General features: G+C 40.0%; 1 protein-coding gene across 1 annotated transcript; it reads right to left on the reverse strand.

Moving 5' to 3' along the window:
• Nucleotides 1-372: 372 nt before the first annotated feature.
• LOC127358011 (CD109 antigen-like) lies at nucleotides 373-13704 on the reverse strand. Its single transcript, XM_051390814.1, has 32 exons — nucleotides 13606-13704; nucleotides 13309-13460; nucleotides 13195-13223; nucleotides 12837-13070; nucleotides 12602-12724; nucleotides 12450-12489; nucleotides 11839-11917; nucleotides 11642-11747; nucleotides 11404-11524; nucleotides 11198-11307; nucleotides 10918-11109; nucleotides 10600-10704; nucleotides 10416-10478; nucleotides 9880-10047; nucleotides 9622-9774; nucleotides 8864-8939; nucleotides 8591-8654; nucleotides 8339-8456; nucleotides 7556-7669; nucleotides 7237-7455; nucleotides 6866-7007; nucleotides 6106-6282; nucleotides 5899-5980; nucleotides 5541-5772; nucleotides 5271-5442; nucleotides 4650-4840; nucleotides 4039-4188; nucleotides 3847-3912; nucleotides 3036-3175; nucleotides 2790-2946; nucleotides 1369-1471; nucleotides 373-1157 (listed from the first exon to the last, which is right to left on the reverse strand). The coding sequence occupies exons 1-32, from the start codon at nucleotides 13683-13685 to the stop codon at nucleotides 955-957; spliced, it is 4161 nt and encodes a 1386-aa protein (XP_051246774.1). The 5' UTR covers nucleotides 13686-13704; the 3' UTR covers nucleotides 373-954.
• Between the last annotated feature and the right edge of the window lie 519 nt (nucleotides 13705-14223).

Below are 14223 nucleotides of genomic sequence, written 5' to 3' on the forward strand. Positions count from 1 at the left end.
CTCCAGATGATCTTAAAAGGTCATTTTCCTCCTTAGTGCCATATATATACCCCAACTCTGTGAGGTCTGGTTCACTCAAGCAGGACTGTTTTATATCAACATGAGCAAAAACATATTAATGCCCACAGTCAGTCACTGGCTGGAAAGTACAGTAGAGGTGTAGAATAAATCTTATTTTAGCCTTTATATTGCTTCAGACTGCAGAACATGTCTGCACTTTCTGCAAGAATGGCGACAACAGGACACACATGGAACTGAGAAAAAAATCCTTTTCATTTGTTCTGCTGCCAACTGTACATGCGTTCTTTATCAAACTTTCTATTCTGGTCAACACTCTCATGGAAGGATATGGAAAATGGTAGGTTTCATGAACTTAATAAAAACATTTTTTATTTGTTTTCTAAAGTATCAAACCCAGTCGTAGGCTGACTACATAAATGAATTTGAAGAGATTGGTTTCCAAAGACAATAATTTCACATTCTGTCCAAAAAGAAAATAAAAAAATAAAACACATTGTAAACAGTACAAACAGGCCCGTGCACTAAGCAAAAGAGCAGCATGCAAACAGGCCTCTAAATATCACATTACATAATTTGTCAAGGAATTATTAAAGAAGAATAACATTGTATAAAACATTTAAAATAGCATCCAGTGCATATCAATGTGTGTACATGCTAAAATTATGTCTCATAGGGCGCCTGGTTAGCTCAGTTGGTAGAGCTGGCGACCCATATACGGAGTTGCTTCAGCGGCCCAGGTTCAAATGACCTGTGGCCCTTTGCTGCGTGTCATCCCCTCTCTCTCTTCACCCACCTTTCATGTCTCTCTACAGCTGTCTATCAGTAAAGCCAACAAAAGGCCAAAAAAAATAACTTAAAAAAAAAATTATGTCTCATAGTCTCAAGTATATTCATCACATCTAATTATTATATCTTAGGTATAATTCATTCTAATTAGACTACAATAAAAAAGGCAGGGACTCCAAGAAACAGGCAAATCAAGCTGTAGGTGGCCCTGCTTATAGAGCGAGATAACAGAGGGGAGGACACTGCGATAGTGATTCCTGGCCTGCAGCGGTCACAGTCCTCCCCACAGAAGAAGCAGGAGTTCATGTCGTGCAGATCATCTGAGTTGTATGTTCTCATTGCTTTTCTTGCTGTGAGACAAGGAGAATAATCACATGATATTATGATAATCAGTACATGACATGTGACATGTTTCATGATCTTGGCTTTTGCCAGTCCAACACAGGACAAAACACACTTTAATAGCATCATGGCTAAAACAACATGGTTTCAGGTTTGTGCTTTGAAAAACATTTTACATAAATTTATACAGCACTGTAAAACAGTAAAAGCTGTACTCACTGGGTTCGTAGTAGTCGTAAACCTGCACCACGGCATCTTGTACGTGGGCCACTTTGTAATCTCTGACCACTGGAAGTCTGATGCAAACCTCTGATTGGTTAAGCTGCAAATGGGACCAAAAAACAATATAACACTTATTTGTCTTATTCTTTCATATCTTCATGCAAATATTTGATGTAGGAAATCTGTTGAAATCTAATTGTTTAAATTAATTTAAGAAGCGAGTGGTGAGAGGAGAAAAATCAGTGAGAAGTGCAAAATGAAATCTCCTTTAGTCAACTCACAGAAGCTAATATTGTCCTACATACTGTAAATAAAGTCTAATTCATACTCCATTAAAAGAGGAACATCTCTTTAACTGAAAAATCCTTTTTGGCTTCCTTTTCTTTCCTTTAGTCAAGGCTGCCTGTACTAATAGAGGGTACTGGTAAGTGTACAGTCTAACTACAACTGTTAATATGGTAATCACTTATTTTCTCATTCATGGCCATAACATTTATGATCCTGCAGGCTAACTAACAACCATAATCTAGGTATCTAGCAACAAGGGAACTAGTCCTCCTCATGGTATTTTCCTCCTCTATTACTCCTTAAAATGTATTTAACAGGGAAACTGGTTCTTTGCAGACTCTTAATGTAGCTAACATTTTGGACACAGAGGTCATGTTCTCAGTACTATTTCTGGGAATGTGGGAAATGTTTTAATGACCTGAGGAGGAATTTGTATTAAAAAATGATACACGTTACACATGATGGGCTTTGAAAGCTTATTTTGATATTTCTAGACTCAGTTTAAAAGACCAGTGTGTAGGATGTAGTGCATCTCACCAGGAGATTGCAGATCGGAACTAATTGAAACCACTCGACTCAACCAAGCATTTAGGGGAAACTATGGCGGCTGCGAAACCCGTGAAAAATGTAGAAGGCCCTATCCAGAGTGAGTGTTTGGTTTGTCCATTCAGGGCTACTGTAGAAACACAGCGGACTCCATGGAAGAGGAGATAAAAACATGACAATTTCTATTTTCAGGTGATTACACACTAAAAAAAAAACATTGTATGCACATTATATTCCATTTCTGCCAGACACTGTAAATAGAGCCCCTTACACATTACACACTGGACCTTTAAAGCTGATTTCATGCAATGAATGAATACAACTGAAATAAAATAAGAGGTATTCAGTAATCCCCCAGCAGAGTTACATTCTTGGCAGAGTGGTGAAGGCTTTGAAACATAATTCAAACCATCATGTTGGAAAACAAATGTTATAAGAAAAATGACAATTGATGAGGATTTAACATGACCAATAAAGAAATTGTTCTAAGGGTTTTGGTTTAACAAAATGTTTACGTAACTAACGACAATGTGGCCCAGCTTTCATGCCTGACCCAGGACATGATGAAATGATGGAACACTTACTGAATCTAGGTAGAGGCTGACTTTCTCAGGAACTATCTCCACCTTCCTGATAAAATCTGTTGGGGCAGCAGCTCCAGGAGAGAGACTGAAACCACTGAGCATGCCCACATCCAATATAACCATGCCTGTGAGAGGTATCCCCTGATTGTCCTTTAATCTAGAGAGGACAAAAGCAAAAGGTCATATGGTCTGAGTCCCTTGCTTTAAAGAATGTTTTACATCTTATATCTATGTTGTAGTACTTACTTTGTGCATATAGACAACAGCATGTGATTGTAGTCTCTTTCTTTAGTAAGATCCACATCCAGCGAGAAAGCCTCATGGTCTGCGGTGTGCTGGTGGTTCTGTACAAATGCTTCACTCTCCAGGTTGTAAAAGATATTCATCTGGAAGTATGAAAGATGTTTTAAAATGTAAACTTAGATTTAATGGTGAAGAGCTAAAGTTTACTGTACTGCCCGATAGCCAGAGTTTTTACGACTCTGTGATATAGATGATTAAGCGCAAATGCCTCAAGGTCAAGAAACACAACCTGTTATAGTCTTGAGACAACTCCCATTTCCATAAAGCAAAAATGAAATAAAGATCGAATCTCTATTTTTACTTGTCTCAAAATTACAGAATTGAATCACAGGAGTTTAAAAACAGGATGTGTAACAGAGGGGGTCTACAACAGAAGACAACAGGTTGTAATATTGAACACAGTGAAAAGATTAACCTTTCACCTGCTCTGGGTGATATTATCTGGACACGCTAAACGCAGACAGGACTTCAAGCTGCAGTATGTCTTCCAGATGTTAATTGCTGGGAGTCCATTATCATGCTACATTTGCATTTCGCTGTTTTGGTTTAGCATTTACAATGCAGTACATTGTGCTGGGTGAAGTTATCTTGCACAGCTGCTGCGTTCAATTTATTCTGGTCATGCTCCAGTTGTTGAACTATTATTTATGTTCATTAAATGAACGTATGAAAACATTCCTGCATTGTGAAGGGTAGTTTTGGTGTTACAGTTTCTTTGTGGATAGGTTTAGCAGAATGTAATGTATGACTGTACCTGAATTATTGCAAATCCTTTTCCTTCCATGTATATGTTTAGGTTTAGATCTGTGTCAGTAGTAATCTGAAAAACAAAAAGTAAAAGCAGGAAAATAAAGTCCAGGATTACAATAAAGCATCATATAAATTATCCAATATATCAAATCATGTATAATGACAACAAGCATGGGATTCCATCCATATCCATTACCTCTTGGCTCTGATACGTCAGATAGGTGGAGTTGTTGATGTAAAATTGTGACACAAACGTTGGGGAAGATATGTTGAGTCTGAGGTCAATGGCGCTGGAACCACTGAAGGCAGCGTAGGAGGCCAGAGCCTGGAGGGCAACTACTGTGTCCTAAGGAAGAAGGAAGAGAAAATACCTGCATTTGAATTATATCATTTTATATATCATTTGGTGCAGAACTGGGGGATATTTTTGCAATATGGTACCACAGAAGGAAAGCTAAAACGTTCCCAATTAATTAACAAACTGGATGTACAATTTATAAGTTTGCATAAAAGATAATTATGAAATGGCATGTTCAAACTGACTGTTACTGACAGTTTAAACTCAAGAACACTACTGGAAAATCAGACAAAATGCACAAAATCTCAACTCAGGTCAATGCTCGACAGCAAGCAGCAACTTGACCAGTGAGGTGCCGCTTTAACATTTACACCTTATATATTAAGAGGTTAAAATGTCTCTCAGTTCTCCCTAGTCTACAGTGAACTGAACGAACAGGTCTTATTGTATTTCCCGCTGTATAGTTGAAACATCAGTTTCTCAAGTAACAGAAAAAGGTGCAGTGTCACCTGTGTCGTCCCAAAGCCTCCTAGATGGTTTCTCTGCTTGCTCAACCATTTCATCAGCACAAAGCCGTCCACAAAGCTGCCGCGCTTAAAAAGAGCCAGCAGCACATAAGAGGCCATCTCGATTTGTGCTGAGTGCGGCTGCCATTCATGTGACTCCAGGCCAGCTGAGGAGCTCCACATCCCAACTTCATCTTTGGAACAAAATCACAGACGACGCAATCAATTCAACATCACATAGTGTACAGACGTATCATGCTGCACAAACATTATTAGGAAACTGATCACACACAAAGGGCTTAAACATCAATGTAGGGCTGTGGAATATACTTGATAAAAAGCAATTGCAAAGTTAAAACCTAAAACTTGACATAATGGTCATCCCATCATTTAAGGGGGTCAGGGTACCACATTTCTGGTAAGTTCACATTAGGGCAGTGCTAAAATGACATCTTTAAAGTAAAAAAGGAACAAAATTTGGCCAGTTTCATAGGATGTAATGCACCAGTCTGAAACAACAATAAGACAAAAATGACGAATAGGATCTATAATAGTAAGATATTAAAGTAGTGTGCCCTTTGCACGATCCTGAACATAATACAACAGAGTCCTTTACTAAATTACCTCTGTAGTCTGCTCTCCCGTTGAGCTCATCCAGGACGATGCCAGCCACAGGCCTATTGGCCAGAGCTAAGGCATACGCCACCAGACACAGGCTGTAGTTACTGACCCTTCCACTGGACACTTTGTCCTCCAGGTACCTCTGGGCCAGGGACACATTACTTGCGTACATGTCCTTCACACAAAGGAACCATACAGAAGATCATTACTGACTTGTTTTCCTCATATACTTTATTATGACATACTCAAACTATTATTTCTCTCCTGACTCACCATATAGCTCTCGTCCTGCAGCAGTGCTATCAGTACATAGGCAGTGAGTGCCACTGGACCATTATCCAGTCCTCCCTGCATCTCTGTGTGGATCAACTTGCCTATCTCACTGAACTCTCCCTGAGGCCCCTGGTGTTTCAGGAGCCAAATACTGGCCATGGTCAGGACACTCTGGTCTATAGGGATGTAGGCCTGAGCCTGGAGGAAGCATCTCAGCACAAAGGCTGTCAACCTGGGACCACAGAAAGGAGAAGGAGCATTAGAGACAGAGAAATTAAAGCATTTTCTTACCTTCTAAACTAACACAACATGATGTCCTCTCAGAAAAGAAAGCCGAAAGCTTTGCTTGGTGACCTACCATGTGCTACCTGAGGAGTCACTGGCTCCAAAAGCACTGAATGAACCATCATATCGTTGGTAGGACAGTTGTCTCTGATATCCTGGCAGCAGAAAATAGAACACATCCCTCAAAAGATGCCCTTGTACATCTAAGTAACACCCTTGCTTATAGATTGCTATACAGCACATTTACTGAATGTCAGTGACTCATATAAAGGCTGATTACCTTCCATCATGTAGCCCAGAGCCCTGCTCCTGATCTCCTTGTTGTCCTGGGCTGATGCATCCAGATACTGGAGAACATAAATACTTGGAGCAAAGTGGATCATGTTCTGCTCCCCACAGCCAATCGGTTGCTGAACCAGCAAATCCAAGTTGCTGATGGACAAGCCCAAGACATCACCTGTGAGAAACAATGGAGGGAAGGAGGAAGAATTTAACATGTTTATTAACAGGGACAGAAAGTGTCTGTACTGTGAATCAAAAAAGTTTTCCCACCTTTACTATACTACTACACACTACTGTCAAGGAATATGATATTAATGCGATTTGTGCATTCTGGTATTGAGAAGAAGTAGTTTTACTAAATGATAAATACTTACAGGAAAACCCCTAAAACCTCACTGTCACAACAACTACAGAAACCACAAATTTGGCTCCAACTGAGGAAATACTTAAATTTGCCTATTAACCATGACAACCCCATGACCTGAATGGAGCCAAGCCAAACAGCCTGACAGCTGCTCAGAATCTAGCCACCATAAATGTTTCTGTCTGATGTCCATCGCTTACATTTTTCAACATTCAGTATCTAAATGCTTTCAGGACGGCACTGATACGATGCACATATACACAAGCTCATCATCTAAACACAAAACAAAAATGAAGGCACATATTACACATGCCTAATTGACTAAAAGCAAACATGAACAGCACTCAGATGGAACTGCCATTGGCACAACAGGGAGGACAAATGATAGACATACCAACCAATGCCACATGGGCCCTGTGGCTGCCCGGTACCACATCTGGTGGAAAGGAGAAGGAGACGGAGCTGGAAGTGCTGTATTTCTCTAGTGCCAGCTCCAGGAAGAGAGTCTCTGAGAAGGACTGTTCAACTCCCTCAGGCTTCAGGAACATGGAAGTAATTCACTGTTATCATAGGATTAACCGTATGCCACGTAGCACCATGCATTTCATACTGCATCCTTAGGTCTAAATACACTTTATTACTGAGACATGCATAGCCAAAAAAAAAAAAAGATTTGAGCCACAAACCCACTATCCTTAACCTCATTAAGTTAGACTTCACCCACTCGATTCATATATATTATTCAGTGTTTCCATCATACCACACCTTCACAAGCACTCTCCGAACAAGGCTGTCTGTGGCCTCTGAAGATACGGCGTCCACAGATATTTCCATCACGCCCAGAGCCACAGGCCTCACAGGAAACAGCGCTGAAGCAGACACGTGACTTCCTAAAGTGAGTTTTTGAGCATTTACCGCAGAGACATCCCCTCTGTCTGTCAAAACAAACTTAAAGTCCTCACTCTGTGCTAGCAGCACAATGACCTGTGGAGAGAAACATATGTGGGCGCAATCTTTTACAACAAAGAAAGCTTGTGCAACAGGTCAGATAATTTACCAGTTTCCCACATTTAGTCCTTCATACCTCTATCTCGTGCTCTAAATGGTTGATGATGTTCACATCCAGCACGATCTCCTCTCCTCTGATGAGGTGCAATGGCACATCCAGAGACATTGAAAAATCTTTGGACACGCTCAACTGTGAATGACAGAACATAAACCAATTTTAAAGAAAACTTTTGTTGGCAGTAAATATTAAAAGTTAAGGAACAGGGCTCCTACCAGCAGCATTACAGCCCCAATCAGACAGTTCATACTACTTTAAATGCACTTCAGCCCTGTGAATTAGATTAGGTTATATTTAATTAAAGGAGAAGTTGCGTAGCATTGTCACATTGATATATAAAGACCACTTTATATAGATAGCTATGCTAGCAGGGTGGGTCTGGGGATGGCGATGTCAGTCAGTCAGCCCACAACTTTGGTCCAGACTGAAACATCTGGATTGGCAAAAACATTTATTGTGAGCATGTTAGCATGCGGAAGTTGTGCAACCTCACAGAGCCACTAGCATGGCTGTAGGCTCTTGTTTTGACTTTATAATTACCCAGAAAAATGATGAATACCATCAAAATATCCAGCTGGATTTCATAGAAAATTCTTAAAGCTGCACAAAGTGTTTTTATGTTTTTGTTTACGAGACTTAAAGTTTTAGAATTTGTAAGTGACAGCAAGGAGAAGGACTGACAATCATCAATCTCTTTTTCAGTACAGGCAAATGAGGACAACATCCTCTTTGCGAAAGGAAAAAAGATTTGAGGGAAATAGAAACATCACAGTTATATAGAGGAAGTGAGTATTTAGTTACCATTTGTGGCACAGGAGTGAAGCCCAAACCCAGGTTGTCTGACATCACCAGTGCAACAGCTCTCAAAGAAGTAACGCCATCTGGCACTGTTATCTTCCCAGTGGTCCATGATTTATCACTGACAGAAATAAGCATCATACTGAATTTATTTAGCAGGTTCTGTCATAAATATGTTCATGTAATGAACCATATTTGACAATACTGATCACTCATTTAAATCACCTACCCATTGCCAGCATATGGAACACTCACCTAACACTATTGTCTAACCACAGCAATGATTCAGTGGCTTCCATCCAGTAGCTCCAGTACTTCTCTACCATGAGGGAAAAACACAAGGAAGAGAGAGAAGAGCTCAGAGGAAGCTCAGATTTTAGAAATATTTGAAAAGTGAAGAATAAATCTAGTAATATTGATGTTGTGGGACCAATCCAATATGCTAAATGACCACAAGAGGGACTCCAAATACTATAGAAAGTAGATGCTATACTAAAAAGGATCACATTGTGTTATTTATTATCATACCATTTTTGGGTCCATCGGGCTGCCGTTTCTTATATATATATAGTCTGGCATTGGTCAGCATCCTAATATTACATTCCTGTGGTATGAAAGACACAAAAAAAATGACAACAATGGTAAATCTGTTATAGCAGCCACTAAAATACAGCTATAAACTGACATTAAAACTTGTACTGAGCGGTCACTATGAGATCATGCAACATTAATGTGACAGCCAACGAAATACAGGTCAAATCTTGGCAGATGATGTAAGATGTGAAACAAACTCTAGATGCCTGAAGTGATCTTGCTTTTTAAAAAGTATCTATTCTACCGGGCACAATACATGGCGCCAGAGCTTTGGAGATGAGGAAAGGCCATCTTAACACTGAAGCTTTGTTTCCTCCATCTTGTACCCATCAATAACCCTCAGGTCCTGCACCCAACACACTAGAGTTACCAGCTCTTAGAAACAGCAGAGTCAACTTCTTACAAAGCAGACGGATAGGTTACAGCCTGACAAACTGGTTTGATGGTCACACGCTTAATACCCATACAGTATTTAACTGGAAATAGGTGCGTCTAGGAGTAATTTACACCATATTAAGGAAAGTGGGAAGAATGGTTCCTTGTAATTAGACTGAGATGGACAAAGGAGAAATTACACAAATCTGATAGTATCTAAACAGATGCCCTCACAGAAGTTTTGGAGATTATATTTTGCCCTTTTGTATGAAGATATAAACTTTTCAACCTTTGGCAAATCAAAAGGGTTGTCATACCGGCTCCACTTTCAAGTTGAGGTCAGCCTGCGAAGCGTCACCATGTGTCCCCATTACCACGATTCCTACCTGGGACTTGGCTTCGACGGTAGTCACAGTGAGCGATACTTGCTCACCTGGCTGGGCTTTGTCACTGCTCCAATTTAAAGACACCTGAGGAAATCAAACACACAAGCTTTCACAAGAATGCAAAGGAGAATTATGCATCTACTAAAATAATATGATAGAATACACAGAAAAAACATAAAATTAAAGTACATAGTGTTGGTTGATGGGTATGTATGCTGTGTCACTGGTGACCTCTCCGTCAGAGAGGATGCAGTATACAGTGACACAGGCCTCGGGGGACCAGGACACTGTTGGCGTCAGAGAAAAAGAGGAGGAAGTTTTTGTCCCAGCGGCCACCACTTGACCTCTAGAGCTCACCTGAAAGTACAACAGCAGAAGGGAAGTATTTGTTCGAATTCCCGTAATGATCTCTACACTTACTGTGTAGCATGTTTTACTATAGCAATACCTCTCATAGCAAGTAAAAATAATTAACTCCATACTCAACACCAGTGTTTGAGGTTGTGTGGGCACAAATGCAAATTGTTCCCTTCTTCTGGTCATGTGAAAATATTACCATTAGAAGACATTGTAGGTTATGCAATTCTCACAGACAGTAGGATATTGTGTCTACAAGTTCTACAGCACTCTTTCTGCAAGGTTCTTCATGTAGACAGAAAAGAAAATGCCTGGTTATGTTATTTGCAGATGGCATAACATTATTGGAAACATTTGACCAAACATACCACAAAGTGAAGCTTAGTTGGTTGAAAGGTGCTCTTCACGTCTAGTTGAAGAGGCAATCCAATCTGGAAGTTAAACATATTATGTGAATTACATCTTGGTTGCATAATAAATAACATAATTTAGGATGTTGTAGCATGTTTGCTGTATTATTCCTTGTACTGCAATATATAGGTTTAGAGTTACCTGTGCAGGTAAGGTGTTCACTGGGGAGATCTGAATATATGAGCCAGTAGGAGAGGAGTAATTGCTGTAGACAATCAGAGTTTCCTCAGTGGATTGGAATCTTGCCTGAATATAAACACAAGATATAGAAAATATAAACCGTCTAAACCGACTTTAAGGAAAGTAAACCTCACACGCTGAAATCTGTTTTACAATCTGTTTTAGGAGTGTGTGTAACGCTACTGTACTGAAACTACTCATCTTACATACATCGAAACTACCCAACACTGCTTTTCCCGGAGGACCGACATTCCAGGTACTGTAAATCAACATACTCACCAGAATAAAAAGCATCACTACTTGATCCTGTAATTTAAACTTAATGTGGATGCTCCCGTCCTCAGGCACTGGCAGTGTCAGAGTTGTAGTTTCAGCATTCATCGTGGAGGTTCTCTGAGTGACTTCGATCACAGCAGAATGCATTAGATCCACTGAACTGAGTGGCTTTCTGTCATATCTAGAGACCCTTAGCTGTGTAGAATAGAAGCAAAGACATAGTTAGTTCATGGTACGGTTTAAGATACATGTCAAATACACAGAATAATAATAATTTACTCACTTTTGAAGAGAAGTTTAAAGATGGCTTTAGTGTAGGTGGAAAATCATGGAACGCAAGCTGGAATGTGTTCTTCATAAGGTGGACCTCGACTGTTTTGCTCACTTTAAGTCCTTGGGTGACAAGGAATGATGTAGCAGAATGGTGTGAGGATGCAACCAAATTTGTACTATGCTTAAATTAATATAGTTTCAAAATATATATCTCACCTGTGGAGTTGTCAGTAACACAGGCAGCAACATGTAGCTGGACACCACTGCTAATTTCTGATAAAGCGTGAAGGGCTTCAAGCAGATCTTTGCTGAAGAAAAACTGTGTTGACCCATAGATCTGAAAAAACATTGGTTAGCCAATGTCATTGAGTATGCAGATACTTTAACTGTAAATGCTGGCTATAAGCACAGAGGGCCTACTTGTAAATGAGCTACAAGGACGATAAAACCTCACCTCTTTAGTTTGTGTTTGGATGGACGAAGAAGCTGTAGTGTGCATAACAGACGCCAATGTGACTGAAACATCTAGTGTTCCTTGCACAGGTTGTCCACTGGGATACCTTGAGAGAAAAAATACTACTGTATACTCACTTATACGTAACAAATGTGTAAATGTGATATTACTGATTTACATGAGCTAAACGAACTCACAGCGCTCTCACTGTTCCTGAAATATCATCTCCAACGAGGACCTGAGCAGGCATCTTCAACAGTACTTCAAAGTGATGCTCTGCAACACCAGTCAGTAAAAAGTGTGAACAGTAAGTTTACTTAACAGTGACAATGCTAACATGTTGATTTAGAACATTTCATAGCAATTAGAAGTTATGCTGTTAGTTTAAAAAGTAACATTGGCTAATTAACACTAAACATAAAGTACAGCTGAGGCACATGGGGGTACTTGCAATCCATCCTATAGGGACCTTGAATATCATATATATCAATATTAATATATAAATATAAATTTATATATACACTGAATACCATTTTTTAAATCTGTCCAGTAGTTGTTAAGATATAGAGAAAAACAACGTCAATGTCATGATTTCACTACAGGAAAAGTCAGGGGACCATCAAAGTCAGTAGGATTCCTCCTCTGGGGACCATATTTCAATTTCTGTATAAAATGGTATTTCAATAACTGTTAAGATATTCCAGTATCAACCAAAGTGGTGAACTGGCTAACTAACCAACCAACAGTGACATGCTTTAGAGCCACTGACATGGTTAAAAAATATTACTGCAATAAACTAATCTATTACCATAATGCTCCACAGTGAAGGCTCTCTCATCAGTCACACCCTGTAGAGAAGAGAATGGGAGGCAAAATGGGAGAGGTGCTTTTCTTATTCAATTCAAATAGCAGTCTTTTAAACAGCAAAGGTAAAGCCATCTCTATATATTTCAATCCTACGTTCACTGTGGTTGTGATCGCCCACTGTCCAAGAGGAGGCGTCTGGGATAAACTGAATTCCCGCAACACAATCCCCAAATTCCCTGTGGACTCCCACCTGTCGACAAGGTTCCCACTGGGATCCTGTGTGAGACAAAAGAATGTCAGTAAAATTTCCCACCACCACACAATACCAGGCTAGAAATCTATTCAACTCCTCTGGCTTTGTTCTTTCACACAGAGGACAGAGGCCTACCTGTAGAGAGATATCCACTCTGCCTTCATATGGACGGTTATCCAACTGAACGGACACAATTCTGACTTTGACGGTATCGCCTGGTTGGTAGCGTGATTTGTCAGTTTGAATGAAGGTGGAGACAATCCTGAGGCTGAATCTGAGGCTGGTGGTGTTAGTGAAAATGAGATTGTCCCCATTGTAGCCCCAGACTGTTAAGTTTAAGAGGGAATCCTGGGGTATAGAGTCAAGAATCTGGAGAGATTGTATAAGAACTTTCAGAAACATATACATGTGGTCGTTCAGTCATTTCCGAGTATTATTTTGTCATCTGTTAGAAAAAAAACTAAATTGAAGGAAGAGAATGATTCATACTCACAGGAGGGAGTGTGAGGACTGTCGTCAAGCCTTAAGCAACAGAATGATAGATTAATTCTCTAAAAGTCAAAAAGTAAGTATGCAAATCAACCCAAAACCTTAATGTAATTGTTACCTCCTTGGAAGTCCTCTTTTTGGGCTACTTTGGTGTTGCCATGTGCCACTTCAGCCATCACTCTGCCAGGGAAGTCAGCAAGGACCGTGACAGCCAGTGGAGTGGATGTCCTAGCATGCAACACCTCTGGACCCGAGATCAGAAACCATGTCCTAGTAGAAAGAAGAGAAATGGCTTTTTACTGGTTGGTGAAACAAGTTGGATCATTAGATAAAAACTGTATTAATATAGAAAACATGAATTCAGGTATTCAAAAATGATTGGATCGTGGTTGTATTATCAAACCAGATCACTTACCTCGATGAATCCTGAGCCGAACCAGGCACAGCAGCAAACACAACTCCCAAACACACAAGCAAAGTCCAGATCCAATCCATGCTTCTGTTTCCCAGATTCAAAACACGTTCAACTTTTGGTTGACACCAAACTGACAGTGACTGCTTCGTGAAGCACAAGTGACCTGGACCGACGTGTTACAAAACCCCACCTCCTGTCCTCACACTAACGCCCCAGGGGGCCGTACTCGGATGCTCATACACACTTCTCACACACAAGGATCTATACACATAAATAGGGAGGATTCACACACTCTTAACGCCTTTGCCCAGGGGGATGCGTCTCGTCTGTCTATTCAGGGTTTGACAATTCCCAGTCCTGTCCAAGAGCAAGCACACAGACACATTCTGGCATTACTGCATCCATACTGAGAAGAAAATAAGTCTTGAATGTCAGATGGAACTCAACTCGCCTGGGAGTTTAATTCTTGGCATGTTACCTAAAAATAGAAGCTGATATTTGAATCTGCAGTGTTTTTGTGAACATTTTAATACTTTATACTGCTTCCTTGAAACACAAATCTATATTATGTTATATTATACAGGCTGATAAACAGGCTGGACATTTTAATTACCTTGT

This window comes from Dicentrarchus labrax, unplaced genomic scaffold, assembly GCF_905237075.1.
Source record: "Dicentrarchus labrax unplaced genomic scaffold, dlabrax2021, whole genome shotgun sequence".
Taxonomy (NCBI): domain Eukaryota; kingdom Metazoa; phylum Chordata; class Actinopteri; family Moronidae; genus Dicentrarchus; species Dicentrarchus labrax.

Excerpts from the sequence above, each read along its gene's own strand:
- LOC127358011 (XM_051390814.1), bottom strand. The coding sequence starts at position 13,685 with ATGGATTGGATCTGGACTTTGCTTGTGTGTTTGGGAGTTGTGTTTGCT. Across the intron at positions 10,479-10,599 it reads TGAACACCTTACCTGCACAG|ATTGGATTGCCTCTTCAACT; the intron begins GTAACTCTAAAC and ends TTTAACTTCCAG. Across the intron at positions 9,775-9,879 it reads TACCCATCAACCAACACTAT|GTGTCTTTAAATTGGAGCAG; the intron begins GTACTTTAATTT and ends TGATTTCCTCAG.